At 35.0% G+C, this 20,001-nt stretch overlaps 1 protein-coding gene across 6 annotated transcripts in view; it reads left to right on the top strand.

The window, feature by feature from the left end:
- The window catches only part of Kiaa0825 (KIAA0825 ortholog), a 393,831-nt gene that overhangs the window by 175,435 nt on the left and 198,395 nt on the right, over positions 1-20,001 (top strand). For 3 of the 6 annotated variants that reach the window (XM_048331257.1, XM_048331260.1, XM_048331256.1), the window contains 4 exons: positions 6,140-6,545; positions 11,548-11,707; positions 16,452-16,610; positions 18,818-18,912. In XM_048331257.1, coding sequence (XP_048187214.1) covers positions 6,140-6,545; positions 11,548-11,707; positions 16,452-16,610; positions 18,818-18,912 — 820 coding nt within the window. Of the gene's footprint in view, positions 1-6,139; positions 6,546-11,547; positions 11,708-16,451; positions 16,611-18,817; positions 18,913-20,001 lie in introns of those variants that run through there. The other 3 variants (XM_048331259.1, XM_048331261.1, XM_048331262.1) reach the window with 3 other exon arrangements.

Below are 20,001 nucleotides of genomic sequence, written 5' to 3'. Positions count from 1 at the left end.
CTTAATTATTCTTTCCTTTATGTTTTCCCTTGCAATCACTAATTATTACTCTCTTTTAACATACCTAGGTTTCAGGTCCAACATAGCAACCAGTTTGGTAACTACATATATATTTTTTTGACAGGATGCTATCTCCTCCCATACCTAGGGTTCTAAATTTAATGTATTGATACTGTTCAGAACACTGTGACTCTAACCAAGAGTATTTGAAATCTATTAGCTGTTTAGAATATACATTTACTCTACTAATAAAGCACTCTCTTTTAAAAAGATTTTCTCCTTCCTAGATATTTTTAGGAAATTTCTTTCAATGTGTACTCTGTATTCAAAATATAACTGTTGCCCATTCGCATTCCTCTTTAACAAAGAAGAATAAGGAATCTTTCAGCAAGAAAATACTCCAGCTCAACTCACAAAAGTCAATTGAAGGGACTAGCCTTCCTTTCTTTTCCATGGAGATCCTAAATAAAGTGGCTCTTATCCAGCAACCTTATATTACAAACTCAAATCAATTATCTATCTGTGACCTTTCATAGTCAAGCTTTAATTCTGCCCAAGTCTTATTAAACTGCCTTTGAAACTAGTAAAGCCATTTAATTGAAATTGTAAAATGTCACCTTCTCATTACTTAAGTTCGTCATTATGTAAGAGTTGTTGCCATCTCTCCTTCATTCTAGCTTTTGGATATTTCATTCATTTTGAGCCATTCAGGAGCACGTTCTGTAGTGAGCACATCGTGATACATGTGTAGCATTCCTTAGGTTGTGGCTTTCCAGTCATTCTACTCATGCAGAACTTGGCTTTCTAAAGAGCATTCTGGAATTTTCCATGCTCTTGCAGCATCTGGTTTTGTATGCTCCTTACTAAATAATGTTTTCCATACAATTCTCACTAGGTTTATACATAAAATTCTTACTAAAAGTATATATACATATATACAGTATGGAGACAGCCACAGATAGGTGTCGGGTCACATAAATGTACAAAAGAAAGTCATAGATGAAAATGGCTTTATGAATCTCTTTGTGTATGCTAAATACACATGTTAATAAGAAATTCTATTGCTCTTCCTTTCTGCCCTCTGATTTTTAGATTGCCACTTCTTCACCTTGATTTTCACTCTTTCTCTATGATTTCGTTTCCTGCAGTTTTAGTTACCTTCAGTCAGCTGTGGTCCACAAGTATTTCTACTAACTCTTTCAAGAGAAAGAATCCCAAGAAGTGAATCCATATGTATGATTTCATTATAGTAGATTGTTATAATTGTTATTTTAATTTGTCACTGTCTATAATCCACATGCTAACTTTGTTTTTTAAGTATGTGTGTATATGTATAAGAAAAAAACTATAGAGAGTGCAGTACTATCCATTGTTTCCTGCATCTGCTGTGTGTCTTGGACTCTTCCTAAAATAAAGGTGAAAATGTTGCATAAGGCAGTTAATATATTCTGGACACTGAAGCATTTATTCATTCAACAGGTGTTTGCTAATGAGTAACTTTTACATACCAGGCACTATATTTAAGGTTAGACATACACTAAAATCTACATACAATATCTTCATTTGGTTCTTGGAGACTATTTCATAAATAGGTGGATATATATCAGAGTAATAAGTACAGTTCTTTGGTGTGTGGGAAGAAAGAAAGGAGTTAAACTTTACTATATCTCACATGGAGACTGTCACTCGAACCCTCCCCTAAGTAGGTAAGTAAACCAGTTGTGCATTGGGCACAGGATGTGAGGAGGCTCAGGTGCAGGAGACCTACAATCTTGACCTCACAACTTCTTTACTATTTTGAATTCAGCAATGCATTGAAATTGTCCTTTGTATTGTAGAATCCAGGTTCGACAAAATAATCCTCCTAAAGCATACCTATGGTACTCCTGTAAATCAGCAAATGATAATACTGGAAATTCAATGAAAGGTACAAAATGAGACTGTGAAAATATTCAAACTTATTTCTGTTACTATTTTGTACTCTTCCTCAGCCATAAGATAAAACAATGACTATTTGATCAAATTTGGGGGAAGAAAAAGTGCAGGAAAACTATTGAAATCTTGCTTCGTATACATTATGGTTAAGTGTAAATCCTTCCTGAGCATTATGCCTTGAGATACTAGCTAATAGTAGCTTGAAATTGCCCTGATTAGCAAAACATTTCACTACTAGGCATCTCAGACATGAAGAAAAAACCTGTATAATTTTTCCCAGTATTTTAAGTCAAGTGATATATAATCGTGTTTTTTGTAAAAGATGTCTAAACAATAATAAATTGTAAAGTCTCCCTTTTTTAAAACAAATTAGCTCATTAAAAGACAAATAGCCAGAACCTAAGGAAACATTTGTCCTTGAAATATTGAAAGTGACAGAACATAGGAAACACTATGGTGAAAAACTAAAATACATTTACTTCATTTATTCCTTTGTCAGAAAATACTACTATATTAAAAACACTGAAGATTAAAAGAAATAAATATTACAATAAATGATACAGGGAAGGAGGTTTTCCGTTCAATTGGCTAGAAATTCAGGTGGTTCTGACAAAGGTTAACCCCTTAATGTGCTCCATTACATTTCAAAGAGCAAATACACAAAGAACTAGTTTTGTTTTGTTACATTGACAGCAATTAAATGAAAGATATGCTTGAGATGGTATTCTCTCAATAGTAAATTATGTCTTTAATGAAAAGAATGCTTTATGGGGAAAGTGTTTGGAGTAATTACTTTAACTGAAACAATGGATGCTGGACAGGACTAAGAGAGGTAGCAGCATAAAGAACATACATCTGTAAGCAAATTGGGAAAAGGATTGAGTACCCACAATAAAATCATACCTGCACACTTCAGAACTTAGATTTTTCTAACTTTTAGAAACAGTCTAAGTAGCTGGGTGATGGGGACTCATGACTGTAATCCTAGCTACTCAAGAGGCTGAGATCTGAGGATTGCTGTTTGAAGCCAGTCCAAACAAGAAAGTCCATGAGACTCTTATCTCCAATACACTACTCAGAAAAAGCCAGAAGTGGCACGATGGCTCAAGTGGTAGAGCATTAACCTTGAGCAAAAGGAGGCTCAGGGATAGTGCCCAGGCCCTGAGTGCAAGCCCTAGGATTGGCACACACAAGTACAAAAATAATCCAAGTGAAACTTCAGTGATCCTTAAACCTTTTCCTTAAAAATGGAAAAATGAAATGTTAAATCTGTTTGCAATAACAACTAATTTATCTGGATAAGACTGAATATATACATGCTATACTTATGTTTGCACAAGTAATACAACTGTTCTATGTGTAATAATACTGTGGTTCTGTGTTTGTGTGGTGACTTTCTCCCCTGTGAGAATTATAACAATATGGTATTGACACCTGACCTTTATATTATAAAATATGAAGCCCAGATTTTAATCATCATAAAACATATTAAATCACATTACCATAACATAACATATTCTTTTATTTATTTTTTTTTTTTTGCCAGTCCTGGGGCTTGGACTCAGGGCCTGAGCACTGTCCCTGGCTTCTTCTTGCTCAAGGCTAGCACTCTGCCACTTGAGCCACAGCGCCACTTCTGGCCATTTTCTGTATATGTGGTGCTGGGGAATCGAACCTAGGGCCTCATGTATACGAGGCGAGCACTCTTGCCACTAGGCCATATCCCCAGCCCCACATAACATATTCTTGATGTTTTCATATGTTAACCATTTAGAATTAATTTTGAAACATTTAGTCTTTTATTTGTTGTAATTTTTTTTCCTGTTTTATAATCCATAGATGTTATGACCCTAGTATACAATGAAGAAATGATAAGCATATAAACATACTTATCATGTTCTATTTTTCCCAATATCTTTTTCATGTTATCAGCTTTGAAAACAAAATGGCTCATAGTATGTAGGAAAAAAAGCAATGTGTGGCTGTGGTTAAAAGTGTACTTACTGACTATTGTTAACTGTAGTATAGATTCAGACTGCTTGTGTTTGATAGAATGGACTTCATCATTTGTCATCAGCCTTAAGGTACTGATTGGAATTTGCCTTAAACTTCAGAGGAAGGTTTGAGTCCTTGGAGTCTTTAGAGTTTACAAAGTTTCAGTAGAGGCAAGTTATAAAGATGATTGGTAATCTTTGTTTGATATGTATTTAGACTGTGGAACATTTGCTCAGTACCTATGCTTAGGCCCTCCTTAAGACTGAGGGAGTATAAACTACAATATTTTAAATACAATACCCAACAGTAAAGGAGAGAGTATGAATCATAAACGCATAAAGAACAAGATATTTAAAATAATTGACAAATGCAAAAAGGTCAGAAGAGAGTTTGCTTTTTCTACCTTTCAAAGTTCATTTACAGCTATTCATTTGAATAAAAAGAAAATACCACGGAACCATTTGTTTTTAAGCTAAGTGAAACACACTTCTGGGATGTTTGTGGGCAAATTTCCAAAGAGGATTAATTAAGGGGGAAGACCCACCTGAAATGTGGTCATCACTATCCCATAGAATTGAGGCCCAAACTGGATAAAAGGAGCAAAGAGGAAGTTAGCTAGTGTTAACTCAATGCATCCTGGTTGCCCTGATGTGAGCTTCTGTGCTCTAGTACACTTGTCCTGCTATGATAGTCTGAAACCATAGACAAAATAAATTCTTCTTTCCTTTAAGTTTTCTATGTCAGACATTCTATTATATCCCTGGAAAGTCTAGCAATGATATATAGAATAAAGCTAATAGAAAAGATTACACAGGATAGTTCATTATGATTCTGATTACTAACATGGTCATATGGATAATAATATTCAAACAATTATAGTCAAATGCATTTACAAGAGATGTCACACTTGAAGGGTATGTTACTGGAGTTTAGTGGGTGGAAATCAGAGATACTGTTAATCATCCCTCAGTGTACAGGACAGCTCCTCAAAACGAAGAACTATCCAGTCCAGATGAGAAACCCTAATATAGAGAAGGAAGATTGATACATCTTTAGAGAAACAGACCAAGGAGAGGAAAACTACAGAATCATCAGCCAAAGGTCCAAAGACTGCTAAATAAACATCTACATTGTTAGGAGGATGTAAAATTAGCCTGGGACACAAAGACATATAGTAGAGAAAAACAGGAACCAGATTAACATTTTTTACCATTACTTGCTACTTCCTTTATTTTTTAAATTTAATTTTACTTTAAAGGTGATGTACCTCTTGCAGTTACAGGAACCAGGTTATTGACTTATTTATGCAACAGATGTTTATTGAACAGCTCCTCATATTAGGTACTGAATGATGGTATCCATGTACTGCTCTCCTAGAGTTTATATTCTAGTGGAGGGTAACAGATAATGAACAAAGACAGTTTTCATTAGGTGATGGCAAGGAAACAAAACAAGTTATGTGATAGTAAAGGACTGAGAGGGGCTGGGAATGTGGCCTAGCGGTGGAGTGCTTGTCTACCTTGCGTGAAACCCTGGGTTCAATTCCTTAGCACCATATAAACAGAAAAAAACTGGAAATGGCGCTGTGGCTCAAGTGGTAGAGTGCTAGCCTTGAGCAAAAAGAAGCCAGGGACAGTGCTCAGGCCCTGAGGTCAAGCCCCAGGACTAGCAAAAAAAGAAAAGAAAAGGACGGAAGGATGGGATGTGAAGACCATAATGGTGAAGCAAAGTTTTCAGAGGAGATCCTTGGACTATACATGAAAAGAAGAGGATGCAGACCTGAGAAGAGCTGGGATGATTGTGTCACAGACTCCAGAGGAAGAGGAGAAAGGACTAAAGGGAACTCAGTAATATTGAAAGTTACAAGGAGAGAGAAATTTAGCAGGGATGCCTTTGCATTGGTTAGTTAGTGAGGCATCTAAGTCCTTCAGAGCTGCAGTCTTAGATAAAAATACAAATTATAATTCTGGATTTTCTAATTGCCATTTGTGGAGAGGAGCAAAAAAACATATACTAATCTTAGAATCTGGGGGAAATTAGTAAATCCAGCAGGAAACCCCAATTGTGTTCTGTCAGAATATGTCAAGAACTTGCTCTTCTCAACAATTTTCTCCACAAAAATTAGACATCCCTGTACAGCACAAAACCATACAGTGATGGAACGCAAATGCTAATATTAATCATACCTTTTCTGTCTTTTCTTCCACAGGCTTCACAAGGCTTGCTGCTCAGGCAGTATCTATTGTAATCAGCAAGCTACCTACAGTGATTGCATGTTTGCCTCCCCCAATTAAATACTTCTTTATTCTGTCTGAGAGAAAAATGTCAAAAAACTTTGTTGAATTGAGGAAAGTTGGCCTGCTTGTCTGGAACTTGATTATAATTATATGTCGGATATTTGAGGATGGAAACACTGTGGAACTCTTAACAGGTGCCTCCCTTGACAGAGGGAGTAAGGAGAAACTCAGTTTAATTTGTGTGTGTTTGGAAAGCATCATTCGGGGGCACAGTAGCCCTAACCCAAATATTCAGCAGGTCACACAGAGCATCGAGCAACGAAATCCCAACTGGATAGAACGCCAACTGTTGAAAGCAAGGAAACTTAGCACTGAATGGTAAAGTCATATTTTTCTACCATTGAATTTCATCAGCTACTTTCACAGTAACAAAATCACCAATACACAACAGCACCAAACTGTCAGATGGGCATCTGTAGTCATTTGGCTAAAATCATGGGAGCTTTGATGAATAGAGAGAAAGAAAAAGAAGATTAGTATCCCACTAAACACTGGCATTTTAGACACTCCTCATCTTCTTAAAATTCAAACCCTTTTGATACCCTGGAACACTATACTTGTTTAGTCACCATCTTAAGATTTCTGATTAAAAGGGTGTCGTTAAACCCAAGGGAATTTAGTTTCACTCCTTTTCAGTGTGCAAACAAGTATCTCATGGACAGCCTAGAGCATTTTGTAAATGGAGTGGGCATGGAGATTAAATTAAGAAGGAATTAATGGATATAAAAGACTTTTTATTGCTTTCTGTGTACTCGATTGTCAAAAAGGTACACATTTTTCATCTGGTAATGTAAGAATCCCAGAGGGCAATTGGGGCATATCACACTAGAGCCATAAACACACCCAGCTGTTTCAGTATGAAAATGTCAGCCTTCTCATAGGTTTGTCATCAAGAGCTAAGTGATTTGTAGTGCTGCAAAGATTTTTAAGGGTCCCTGGTGAATTTAAATATGTACATCTAGTTCTCCTGTCTTAAAGTTAGTTTTCAGGTATAGAATTACATGATATTGATCAAGTAATTCCGGCTCAGGTGGTCTCCTAAGTCAGCCCATTTTATAAACACTTTGCCCCAATGCCCTCCACTGTCCTCAGTGACATTCCTATTACCAGCATATACTAGTATAACTTTCTGCCTGAAACAAGAAAAAAATCATTTGAAAGGTGGTTATAATTATTTATAGATGATAGGCTGTAGAATTAAATGGACAAGTATAAATCACTTGTAGATGAGCATCTTATTCAACTTAGTGAGTTTTTTAAAACCTTAATTTCATTGGGTTACCAGAATAACTGAATGTTTTGAAAAATTGATTGGCATAGAGCTGTTTGCATCAAGCTTAGAACTAATAAGCACCTGTTATATATACATTTATATACATATTTATATATATAACCTGCTTATATGTATATAACCATACTCTTGTTTATGTTAATCTGTGACTATATTAATCTATATAATGAAACTAGGCCATCATAATGTTCTTAGTATCATATTGATTTCTAAAAATTTACTTCAGATATGTCCCTTGGGTAGGAATGGTAACAGCAACAGTCAGGCAAATGCTTAGTAACATTGTCAGAGACTTTCTGAATCTTTATGTTTGCATTCGATAATAATTTATAGACTTTAATCCAGTGACTAAAAGGTTAAGGTCGGGTGTCATTATGTATAGCAGTGGTTATTAAAAGAGAAAGAAAGGAAAGGAAAAAGAGTTATCTGATTGTAGTTATAAAATTGAATATATGCTACTACTGACTAGAAGCTCCTATATCAAATAAAATTTATTTAAAGCAATATCTAAGTAATATGCTTAAGCTTACATACAGTAATCAGTAGGTTAATGTTTGTTTTTTTTTCCTAAAAAGCTGATTTTAATTTAACAACATCAACCCATATATTCTCTGTTGTACTAGAGTATTGTTTATATAATGTTTAACTGGTTAGCTAATATTCAAATGTAGTTAGCTATCACTTACAAGATGCAGCAAAAATGAGGAATTGCTGAGTTAAAAAATGTGCTAGTATGGAGATTCCTCAGAAGGCTCAATATAGAACTCCCCTATGACCCAGCAGCCCCACTGTTGGGTATCTATCCAAAAGACCACAAACAAAATCACAGTAATGCCACCAGCACAACAATGTTCATCGCAGCACAATTTGTCATAGCGAGAAGCTGGAACCAACCCAGATGCCCCTCCATAGATGAATGGATCAGGAAAATGTGGTACATTTACACAATGGAATTTTATGCCTCTATCAGAAAGAATGACATTGTTCCATTTGTAAGGAAATGGAAGGACTTGGAAAAAGTTATACTAAGTGAAGTGAGCCAGACCCAAAGAAACATGGACTCTATGGCCTCCCTTATTGGGAATAATTAGTACAGGTTTAGGCAAGCCATAGCAGAGCATCACAAGGCCCAATAGCTATACCCTTAGGAACACATAAGATGATGCTAAGTGAAATGAACTCCATGATATGGAAACAAGTGATATATCACAGTTATAACTACTTTCAACGTCCTATGTATATGTGTAGTTTCTATTATTGATGATGTTTTGTATCACCCTCCTATGTTTGTACCTACACTATCTCTGTAATCTTATCTGAGTATATTGGAAACCGTGGTTACTGGTATTGGAAGTAGGAAATTCAAAGGGAATACCAAATTCGAGAGACACAGGGTAAAAAAAGAGAAATAACTACAAAAGCAATACTTGCAAAACTGTTTGGTGTAAGTGAACTGAACATCTGGGCGGGGGGGAGGGAAAGGGGGGGAGGGAGGGGGGCATGAGGGACAAGGCAACAAACAGTACAAGAAATGTATCCAATGCCCAACGTATGATACTGTAACCTCTCTGTACGTCAGTTTGAAAATAAAAATTTGAGAAAAAAAAATGTGCTATAGCATTCCAAGATTCTGAATAATTGTGACTGTACTATGTCTTTTGCAATTTCATAACTTCTAGCAATATATAACATTACAGACTTAAATTTATTTATTTACATATGTGTGAAAATTTCAATTTGATTTAACTCATTTTAGGTAACAATCTCATAGACTTCAGGTGCTACATGAATGTTTACTCTTGTCCTTGATTTCAAATTGATTACCTGATATAGATATAAACTTTTACAGCTAAGTCTTGCTCATAAATTGGTAATAATTTAGTTCATAGATCTACACTATGAGGAAAAATGTATTTCAAATTATGTTGTCTATATCAGACAGAAGGTTGCCTTGGCTTTATCCTAGTTATTTCTTTTTAAATAACACCAGGAAGAAGAATTTAAATTACATGATTTCTTCTGGTAAGATAAATGAAGTCTTAATTCTTCATGAAGATTATCTTGGAACCAATATAATTTAGCTAGATTTATTTTACTAGCATTCAGATTTAGCTTTGATTTTATGGAAATAGAGAAAATAACTAGTCTAAAAGGTGGCAGCTATAAGCCTTGCCTGTCTTGCATACTGCCTGAAATCATTACTATTCATTAAAATAACCTTCAGTTTGTACTAACTCTCAAGCTGTAAACAGTCAACTTAGATTTTTGAGAACACACAGCCCCAAAAGTAAAGAAATGTCTGTCTTTGCAAAGTAATTTGTCGAGTTGAAGATTATTGTTTTTCATCATGGTGACCCTGACTTGGCTGGCTGGGTGCATATACAGATTAAGATTAATGCAGTTATTCCTTGGCTAAGGTCTGCCTCTTTCAGGGCACATTCTCCCTAATGACATGATTGATAGGCAGTCCCAAATCCAGAGAGGAACTCATTAATCATAGCATTGACTGAATCCAATCATTTGCTTCACCTGCACAGTGATGGACAGGAAAGGATACAATTCAGGAGCTGACACGAAGGTACTCCTTTGTCAGAGGGCCTCAACTTTTTCAATGTCAGCCTCAACACAACCTTAACAAGAAATTTTGCTTGCATCTTGTATGTAGCTTACAAAAGATAGGTGAAAATCCCCATTAGTATAACAAATGTATTTTGTTTTTAAAAAATAGTTTGCTCTAGGTACGTCAAGATTTGCCTTATTTTTTTTCTTTTAGCAAGGCTTATATGATCTTTAAAGCACCCCCTTTTTTTGAGGATTTCTGAAGCTACATGTGGAAGCAATATTATAGTTAATGTCCAGCAGCTGGGTATCATTTGGTTCAGTCTTTAGGTCAGCAACACTGACTCTTAGCAGAACTAATTTTATAATCATGGCAAAATCTCAGTAATGAACTGCAGTATACAGCTGATTACACCATGAAAAATTTCATTTAGTCTTGGAAATAGTGAAAAACTAGGACTATTCCTAAGGACACTTGCATTGAAATGCCTTACATGATCTAATAGCAATTACAAGAAAAAAATTATTGGGGCTTACATACATGATGTTTGATGAGTATCATACATTGTTTTACACAGATATAGACTAAGATGTTTAAAATGTATATGTTATCCATTATTAGCATGTAAATAATGTTCAAAAAAAGAATAAGTAAGTAGATGATCCTTCAAAAAGAAATGTTTCAGAGCTGGAACCATAGCTCAGTAGTAGAGCACTTGTCTAAAATGGACAATGTCTGGGTTTGATTCAATCACTGCAATGAGCAACTCATAATGTTTCAGAACTATTTTTATTGTTTTTGTTTGGGTAACAATAGACCTTTGTACTGGAAGATTGGCCTGAGTAGTGGACTTGAGCTAAGTGTCTGTTACAGGAAAGAAGCAGGAGAGAGGACATATAGTTTTAAAAAGCAACAAGTGTCAAAGGCCAATTAAAAATATCCAATGGTAAGCATGCTGCTTAGAAAGACCCAATTTATATTTAGCTTATTAGGCTCCCCCTCTGACACTTTAATTAGTTTTTTAATGTGTTCCATGACAGATGTAAAGAGAAATCTTCACAAAACAGAATACTAAAGCTATTTCTGGCATCAAAGATACTTTTTAATTCTCCTAGAAAAAATACCAATTATTTCTTACCTATTCTTAAAAAGAAATGTTTTGTTTCCATTCCATGATTATAGCAATTTCAACAATTGTAGTGATGTGGAAGTGTTTTGTAGAAGGGAGTATAAATGTAATAAAGAAACAGTTTAAACGAAATGATTCGATTTTTAAAGAATGCTTTCAGAAGCTTCATTCTTCCACCGTTTGTATAGCAGCAGTGATTTGGGAAGACTTAGCTACTTGAGAGACATTTTCATGGGTACTCTGAGTATGAAATTTACATCTACTCTCCACACTCAATCGCTGACCATTTCTCATCTCCAGGTTTTGTTTTTTTAATCATATTTGCTTCCTTTGTATTTAGTGCATTTCTGACAATGGAGAAAAGCACCGTTTTAGAAGAAGGAGATACTGCTCTTGAACTGACTGAGCAGAAAATAAACACGATGGTCCTGGATCTCTGCCACAAACCAGGTGGCAGCGAGTACCTGAGGCAAATTTATCACATCATGCGGCTCAATGAGGTAGGGAAACGGCCTTTTTACCGAGCAATTAGGTGTGTACTGGCCTGAGGCAGCGTCTGCTGGCAGCTAAGGGTTAGTCAAGGAGGTGATAATACTTCTTAAAGTCAATACGAAACTCAATATTGCATTATTAATAGAATCTATTCAGCCCCGGCTGTTCTGCATTTGTATAGAAATAGCATCACTGAAACAGTAAGTTTTATTTATATGATTTAAACAATAACACGGCTCATAAATTCAGTTCAGTTCTGCATTGTAGAGATTAAAGGTGTAGTTTGGGAATTGTGTGTTTGTGGCTGTTAAGTTGATACTAAAATCTAGCATTTATGGAAATGAAAAAAAAATTTTGAGGAGAGACAGCTATTTTCCTGAAAGCATCATGCATGTGTTGGTAAAACTGGGAGTTTTTTATGTAATGGAAAAAAAAATCTTTCAGAAAAATATTCAACCATATTTGGGACCAGCCAGATTAACCCAAGAAAAGTCATTTTAATGCACTGGTTGGGAAAAAAAAGTGTTATACTTGCCCATGTCTTTGCTCTGTTAAATCTCTAGCCTCATGTATGTTGGGCTATTCAAGAAAAATGCAAATAGAAGCTTTGGAAGCTATTCCATTGAACTCATGTAAGTTTGCTAACTCAGTTTTTATTTTGATTTGTGAACATATACATTTTATTTTTATGATATAGGCCTTAAAACTATACATTACTAAGGAATTAAGTTCTATAATATTTTACAAATCAGTTATTTAAAAGTTCTCCAATGGGTATCTTCTTGAGAATTACTTCATCATTCTTATTTCCTAGATTTCATAGAGGTAATCAACCAGTCAATAAATAGGTGGAATAACAACACATTCAACCTTGTCCCAATACTGAAATTTGATGCTGTAAGACAAGACCCTGTTCCTAAGTTAAAAGAGACTAGTAGGCAATCGCTGCAAAGTAATACAGCCTACTCACTCTTCTCAATGACTGGCCATAGCTTGCTTGGTGTTTGTATTTGGGCAGCTCTGAAACTCTTTGCCTTAGCTACATGAAAACATTGTTTCAAAGTCATGCTCCTCATCAGTAGGTCCACTTAATCTCCCAAATTAACCAAAATAATTGTGGTGACTGCTGAGAAAGAAAAGGTTGCAGAATGATTGTACTCAGAACTTTAATAAAGTGGAATCACAATAGTTCAGAGGATAGTAATATCTGGTCTCCACTGTCAATCGTATAGAAAGCTCCTCAGTACCTTCAGTAAACAAGAGCATTGAAAATTAAGCGTGGTATTTGTTGACCAGTAGTCACCTGATATATTCTTCTTTCATTAATCTGATGTATCCTTGAACAGGTATGCTATCAGGTCCTCATTGAGGTCCCAGTAAATTTTGGCCAAAGAAACTGAAACTTCTGATTTTTCTTTTGTTACACTTGAATAGGTTTGCAATCATTGGCACTATCTAGCTCATGGATTTTGAGCTAAATACGTAGAGGTGTACTCTACTGAGTGACACATGTAAGTTTAAAGTAAGAGGTGTAATGTTAGGTAAACCGAAAGGCAGAGTGTGTAGGAAACATGTACCTTCTGGGTATTACAGAAGCATAGGCCATACATTCAAATAACAGAAGTTGACTAAGTGACTTACATAGTATTTGGGGTTGCTTTCAACATGAGGCTCATTGTTCTGTCAGTGAAATTGAATTGTGATGATTAGTCTAAGGAGTGGTGCTTTACATATGCCAGTTTATATGACTAGAAAATGTAGATGGAGAAAAGCATTATGGGTAAAGACCTATGGAGAAGTTATGTGGGGAATTTAGAGACTGTTTTTTTTTTTTACTTTTCTTTTTTTTTATTCAAATATTTATTATCAAACTGATATACAGAGAGGTTACAGTTTCATACGTTAGGCATTGGATACATTTCTTGTACTGTTTGTTACCTTGTCCCTCATACCCTCCTTTTTAACATGAAAGTAACATGTCTAAGCAAGAACCTACAATTTTAGCTGAGGTTCTGGACCTGAGCACAGACAAGAGAAGTCATGGTCTTCAGTAAATGTGGTAGGTGGAGAGTAGAGAGAATGTAAAGGATAGAGAAAGAAGCTTTGATGTAAATATTTTGTCAATTTATTAGTGATCTTGAATAAATATGTAATGTAATTTGACTACAGGTAAAATGAATATTTTCAATATGGGTACTAGAAATGATTGTTTCCTTTACCATAAAAACATACACATCAGTGCACTCTTCAAGTTTCAGCTTTCATTTTCGACTCTGGAAGTTTATGTAGTTTAGAAATGTCAACTGAAACTTATTTTCCTTGGTTTCTTTTTAAAAATATTTTAAATTGTTTTATTATCTTTATGTAGTCATACATAAGACATTAACAAGATAATTATTACCCAGTGACAATTTGTTGAATATTCAAAATTATCTAATATCATAAAGTGGAGATATAGTTTAAAACTATCATTTATAATGTGATCTTAAAACTTCTCTGAGATAATGAGGTCTTCCATATAAGAATTGTTTCATGGAATTCAGAAAATAATAGCTCTTTCAATTACTTCAAAATAATACATCGAAATCACATTTTCCATTTTACAAAATGTGTGTTTTTAATAGTGGGAGATTCAACTTTCTCAGTAAATTAGAATAGGGCTTAGAGGTCCCTTTCCATCACTGATTTTCAATACTGTACTGTACTGTACTGTTCAATTCTGGGATAACGTTTTAACACAAAACACATATAAAAGAGGAAAAAAAGAAGCTTTAATGTAACTGTACAGAGATGCTCAAGAAAAAATGGAAATATGAAGAAATAGTTTTTCTTTTTTTCTTTTCTTTTTTTTTTTTGGCCAGTCCTGGGGCTTGGACTCAGGGCCTGAGCACTGTCCCTGGCTTCTTTTTGCTCAAGGCTAGCACTTTGCCACTTGAGCCACAGCACCACTTCTGGCCATTTTCTGTATATGTGGTGCTGGGAAATCGAACCCAAGGTCTCATGTATATGAGGTAGGCACTCTTGCCACTAGGCCATATCCCCAGCCCCTGAAGAAATAGTTTTGATTAAAGCAATATCAAAGTTAAGTTATCCAGTCTTTGTTTTGTTTCATTTGATAATCTCTGTACATAGCCCATGAGTACATTAAAGTCATAATCTTGCCTCAAAATCTCAAGAAACTGGTTTTTAAGAAGGAAAACTGACGATCAATGTAGCAGAGATTAGCAAGGGAGAAAATGCCATTTTGTTCACAACTTGCAGTAGAGAACTCTTTATTTTTTTAATAATGGGAGCAAACAAAATCAAATGTAGTTTATATAAGAGGAATTTCAGGTAAGAAAACATATTATTAGCCAAAACAATGCATTCTTTTCCAAAGAAGAAAATATTCATGATGAAGAAAACTTTTGGTTAGATCTAGTTACCTAAATCTAGGCATACAATTCTTTTTGGAGGGCTTCATCATATCTGATAGTATTTAGGAGATGCCTGTTTGTAGCCTCACTACAGAATTTGTCTTTCTAAAAGATATTCTCCACAATGAATAAGTTTAAGAAATAGCTATCATTGTTACCTTTACCAATGGTTTCACTAGACTTTGAAAGATTTTAACTTCTGAAATTTGTCTTCCACAAACGAGAAGAATGAGCAGTTATAAAGCTATAGAGGAATAGCGGGTGGGAGGAACCATAGTGAACTCAGACTAGACATGTTACTCTAGCCTCAGAGTTTAGCCCTCACAGGGCTTTGGCCTCAGGCTTGACTTTTTCCCTTTCAGAGCCAAAGACAGAGTGTGATACTGAGCTAGAGTTTTTCAATTTTTCATAGTCATCCTCATCTCTTGGGAATTTCTATTACCAGACAGAGTCTGATTTGCTTTGGACTACAAGTCTGCTTTTCTAGCAATCTTCCAAGTGAGGCTGACTCTGCTAATCTGTGTACCAGATTCTCAGTAGTAAGAGTTTGCAGATGATCTCTGAAGTTCTTTAAGTTCCAACATACTGAACCTTATCCTAAAGGGAAAAAAATCCATTGTTACGAATAATCTTTACTTTTATTTATGAAATAAACATTTGTTAGTTGATGGTAGACTTCTTAATCATTTTACTTTGTTGTCTTACAAAAATAGTCCTATAAACTACATTGGGATTATTCAGCATATGTATTTAGGGGTAGAAATGAGGTATAGTGAACTAGATAGCCATTTTGCCTAAGAGTACACTGGAACTTTGGAAGATTTGAATGATATATTTTGTACTTTTATGCAACCTTGATAGTCTTCAGTCCACGGCAAGGAAATGGAGCTTGCATTGTAAATAATTCTGCATACAATAACATTACTTGGAGTAAAATATTAGCATACTCAGTGATGTACTAAACTTGGAGGTGCATGATGAAGGAAGAAGCAATCTTGGTCAGGCTTTGCGATCAAGTTCTGGTAACCAGTGTGGTAACACATGAACCAACCATGAGACAATGCCTGGTGAGAAGATCCTGAAATAACCAGCATTCACTCAGTATAAAAGTTTGTTAATTTTTAAAAATGTGTACCATACATTAAGTAAACCTATTTTTGGTACGTTTATTGCAATACTGATTGGTACTCTACTATGTCCCTTCCTAGGCAAGTAAGACACTATGATCTCACAGATTAATGGAGGGCCAAATGTGGGTATTGATCAGTTCACTGTTAAAAAGAATGTATTCTTTTCACCATCCTGACTTGAACTTTCTTTTTTTCCCCCCATGAAGGAATATTTAAAAGAACAGCTGCTTTCCATGAAGGGTTCAGAGGAAAAGCCATTGCCCATCCAGCCTTTAAAGATGCCCTTAAGGAGTGTGGAAGATGCGGCCTCTGCCTTTAACCCTTTCCATGTGTATAAGGTGTTCAGTGAACACGTGCTGGACCAAGTATGTGTCAATTAAATGGCAAATTTAATTTAAATGTATGGCTTCTTTTTCTGAATGGGGAAAACAGTGCTTTGTCTCTGAATATTTTCTCATAAGCACTATTTGCTAGAAAGCAATAGGTCATGTTCTTATTTATATGGCCAGCCCACATTAACTTTTAAAAGTTATTTTACTGGACTGGGAATATGGCCTAGTGGTAGAGTGCTTTCCTTATATACATGGAGGCCTGGGTTCGATTCTTCAGCACCACATATATAGAAAAAGCCAGAAGTGGCGCTGTGGTTCAAGTGGTAGAGTGGTAGCCTTGAGCAAAAAAGAAGCCAGGGACAGTGCTCAGGCCCTGAGTTCAATCCCCAGGACTGGAAAAACAAACAAACTAAAACAAAATAAAAGTAATTTTACCTTCTTTCTTTTTCTCCTCCTCTAAGATGATTTATTATTTCTGATTGTCACAGTATATAACACATTTATTAACTAATAATTTTTCTTCTTTTTATTAGCATAAAATTAATTGTACAAATAGGTTTCATGGTGATATTTCCATACATGCAATAATGTACTTTGATTAATTTGCCTGCACTATGTTTTATCTTCTATTTGTGAAACTGATTTATAGGTCTATAAAACTTAACTTCTGACTGGGTCAGTTGGTCATGGGCAGGGAACCATCTGCTAAGCTGTAGCTAGAAGGAGCCTGAAGAACCAGGCATTTTGTAGTGTCCTCTTCCTCCTTGGTCATCCCAAATTCTCCACTGCCAATATATGCAGTCACTAATGACCTTGAATCTCCAAATATGTACCAGATAAATGTAGAAAAGAGTTTAACATAAATTGTAGAGCACTGTGCTTTCATTTTAAGTGACATGGAATGATTTTGCTTTTATTTTTAAAATAACTCTTGCTGTATTGCTCATATTTAAAGAGAATCTTCTAAAGGACCATAGAGCCAAGACATTTAGAATAAACTACATTTGATGAACATGGTAAATCTCTTAAGTGACAAATTATGAAATTGTTTAAGCTCTATGTTTCAGTAGTTTCACTAAAAAGATCATCTCTCCACCAAAACATGTGAAATCTGAAGTTGCTTTTGCTTTATTTATCTCTGGCTGGCTTTTTCCCAGAAACTTCTTGACAGACAATTTGAACTAACAGGGGAAAAGAGAAGGATTGCTTGACCTAGAGCTCTGATGAAAATGAGAATTAAAACAATGGCCTAATTCAGCATGCAGATAATATTTTTACCATGCCTGCTACAGCTCTCGCCTGCATTCATCAATACTGTGGTAGAATAAGACCTTCAAAGGCTGACAACCTGGGGCAGAATTCTCCTGCTCTATGACAGGATTGTAGTGCTCAATTAATCAGCAGGTGACAAGGGATAGCTCTTGTTGGATTTTAAGCATCAGGCTGGATTCTTATTATCCAAACTATTTAGTTTTAAGCAACAGAAACATCAATAATACTTAAAAACCAAATATACTATGTAGTTAGAGTTTGTTGGCTGCCTTCCTACATTGTACATTACTTTTCTCCAAACTATAAATAATTATTGTAGCTGTTAAATTACCCTACTTCATTTAAATATATGGCATGTTTTGTTGAGCTCTGAATTATGAGATTATTTTTCACAGTAATTTTTCTCTTTACTTCGCTGTGAAATTTTCTATTAATGAGAAAATATAATCAGTTATGTTATTTGCACTTGAATGTATTTATAATCTTCTTTTTAAAGCATTTAACCAAAAAGTAATATTGGTATCTCACTCTCATTAGGCTATGTCTTGGATATTGAATTTTAGCACTTCTTAATTTTTTAATAGAAAATTTAGGTGTTAACAAAGAATCTACAAAGTGATGCGGTACATGAAAAACTTGCCAATTATTTTTCTTTATTTCTCAAAAAGAAATCACTCTCCCAAAGAAACTTGTTGAGTAAAAACCATTAACATTCGGAAGAATAACAACGCAAGAAATTGATTTATATTTTTATAAATAATGACTACATCCCAAATGGATTTATAAATTAATTGCTGTCTTATTGGAATAAAAACCTTTTTCTGTGGACATGATTGATGTTATCTGTCTAAGTCCTTGTTCTAGACCCCCCTCCTTCTTAGTTAGTCTATCACAGCTGGAGCTTTAATTTACTGATCATATTAACTCTGATTAATAACTAACAATAGTGTGTTCTCATTTATCAACAGTCAGTCATCACAAAATGGAGCTGGAATTGGTCAAACTTACTGCCACATTATCTGGGACTGGATAAGATGACCTTCAGTGTACTGCTCAAAAACAGGTAATAAGATTGCTGATCTAGGGTGGTGGTAGTATTGTGTGGTGTATGTACATGTGTACTTATGTGTGTGTACTTGAGTGTAGGTGGCTTTTTTGTAAAAGTAAAACATTTTATCAGCAAGGAAATCTCTTTTGTTTGCTTCCCATTTAGTCTCTCACTTATAAAAGAAAGTATGGCAAAAATTATATAAGTACACCTTCTAAATTCTATTATCTATAATAAGCATGTACAAATTTTGGCTTCAGAAAGTAGTTAATTTTTCTATCAATCTTAAATAGCTTGGAACTGGGGATATGGCCTAGTGGCAAGAGTGCTTGCCTCCTATACATGAGGCCCTAGGTTCGATTCCCCAGCACCACATATACAGAAAACGGCCAGAAGTGGCGCTGTGGCTCAAGTGGCAGAGTGCTAGCCTTGAGCAAAAAGAAGCCCAGGGACAGTGCTCAGGCCCTGAGTCCAAGGCCCAAACTGGCCAAAACAAAACAAAACAAAACAATCTTAAATAGCCCTCACTTTGTGAATTTAATAGTTCACTATTATAAACATTAAAAGTTGTTGACCTGAAAGTCTTTATCATATTCTACTTTAGTTTCTAACAACTTAGTGAATGCTTAGAAGATGCCAAACCAAAAGAGCTCATCTGTTCAGGGAAACATATAAGTAAAACCGTTATGAACAAAATTTTTACCCTTTAATATTTTTACCTTTTAGTATTTTTCTATAGCTTCAGTTGCATATTGTTTTGTATACATATAATTCCATAAAGTATAATTCCAAAAATAGTAATATGAATACAGATATAGCTCCTACATTTGCATTATATGTAAATTTCTTTCTATTTTGGATCAGTTAGCATGTTTAAAATACCTTTAAAATTTTTAGTGAAACTGGTAAGACAAACTTTATTTTCATTCATTACATTTTCAAATTATACACACAACCACATTTGTAAAAAGCTGGTTTAATTTTCACATATCATCTCTTTGCTTGTAGCTAAAAAATATTTTCTGTTCAGTCTTTGTGATGTATTTCTATACCTTTTTGCTAAAATGTTGACTACCATTTTCCTGGGAGAGAAAGTAATGACAA

This window comes from Perognathus longimembris, chromosome 22 (assembly GCF_023159225.1).
Source record: "Perognathus longimembris pacificus isolate PPM17 chromosome 22, ASM2315922v1, whole genome shotgun sequence".
Taxonomy (NCBI): domain Eukaryota; kingdom Metazoa; phylum Chordata; class Mammalia; order Rodentia; family Heteromyidae; genus Perognathus; species Perognathus longimembris.
This window is presented reverse-complemented; position numbering and strand designations above follow the sequence as displayed.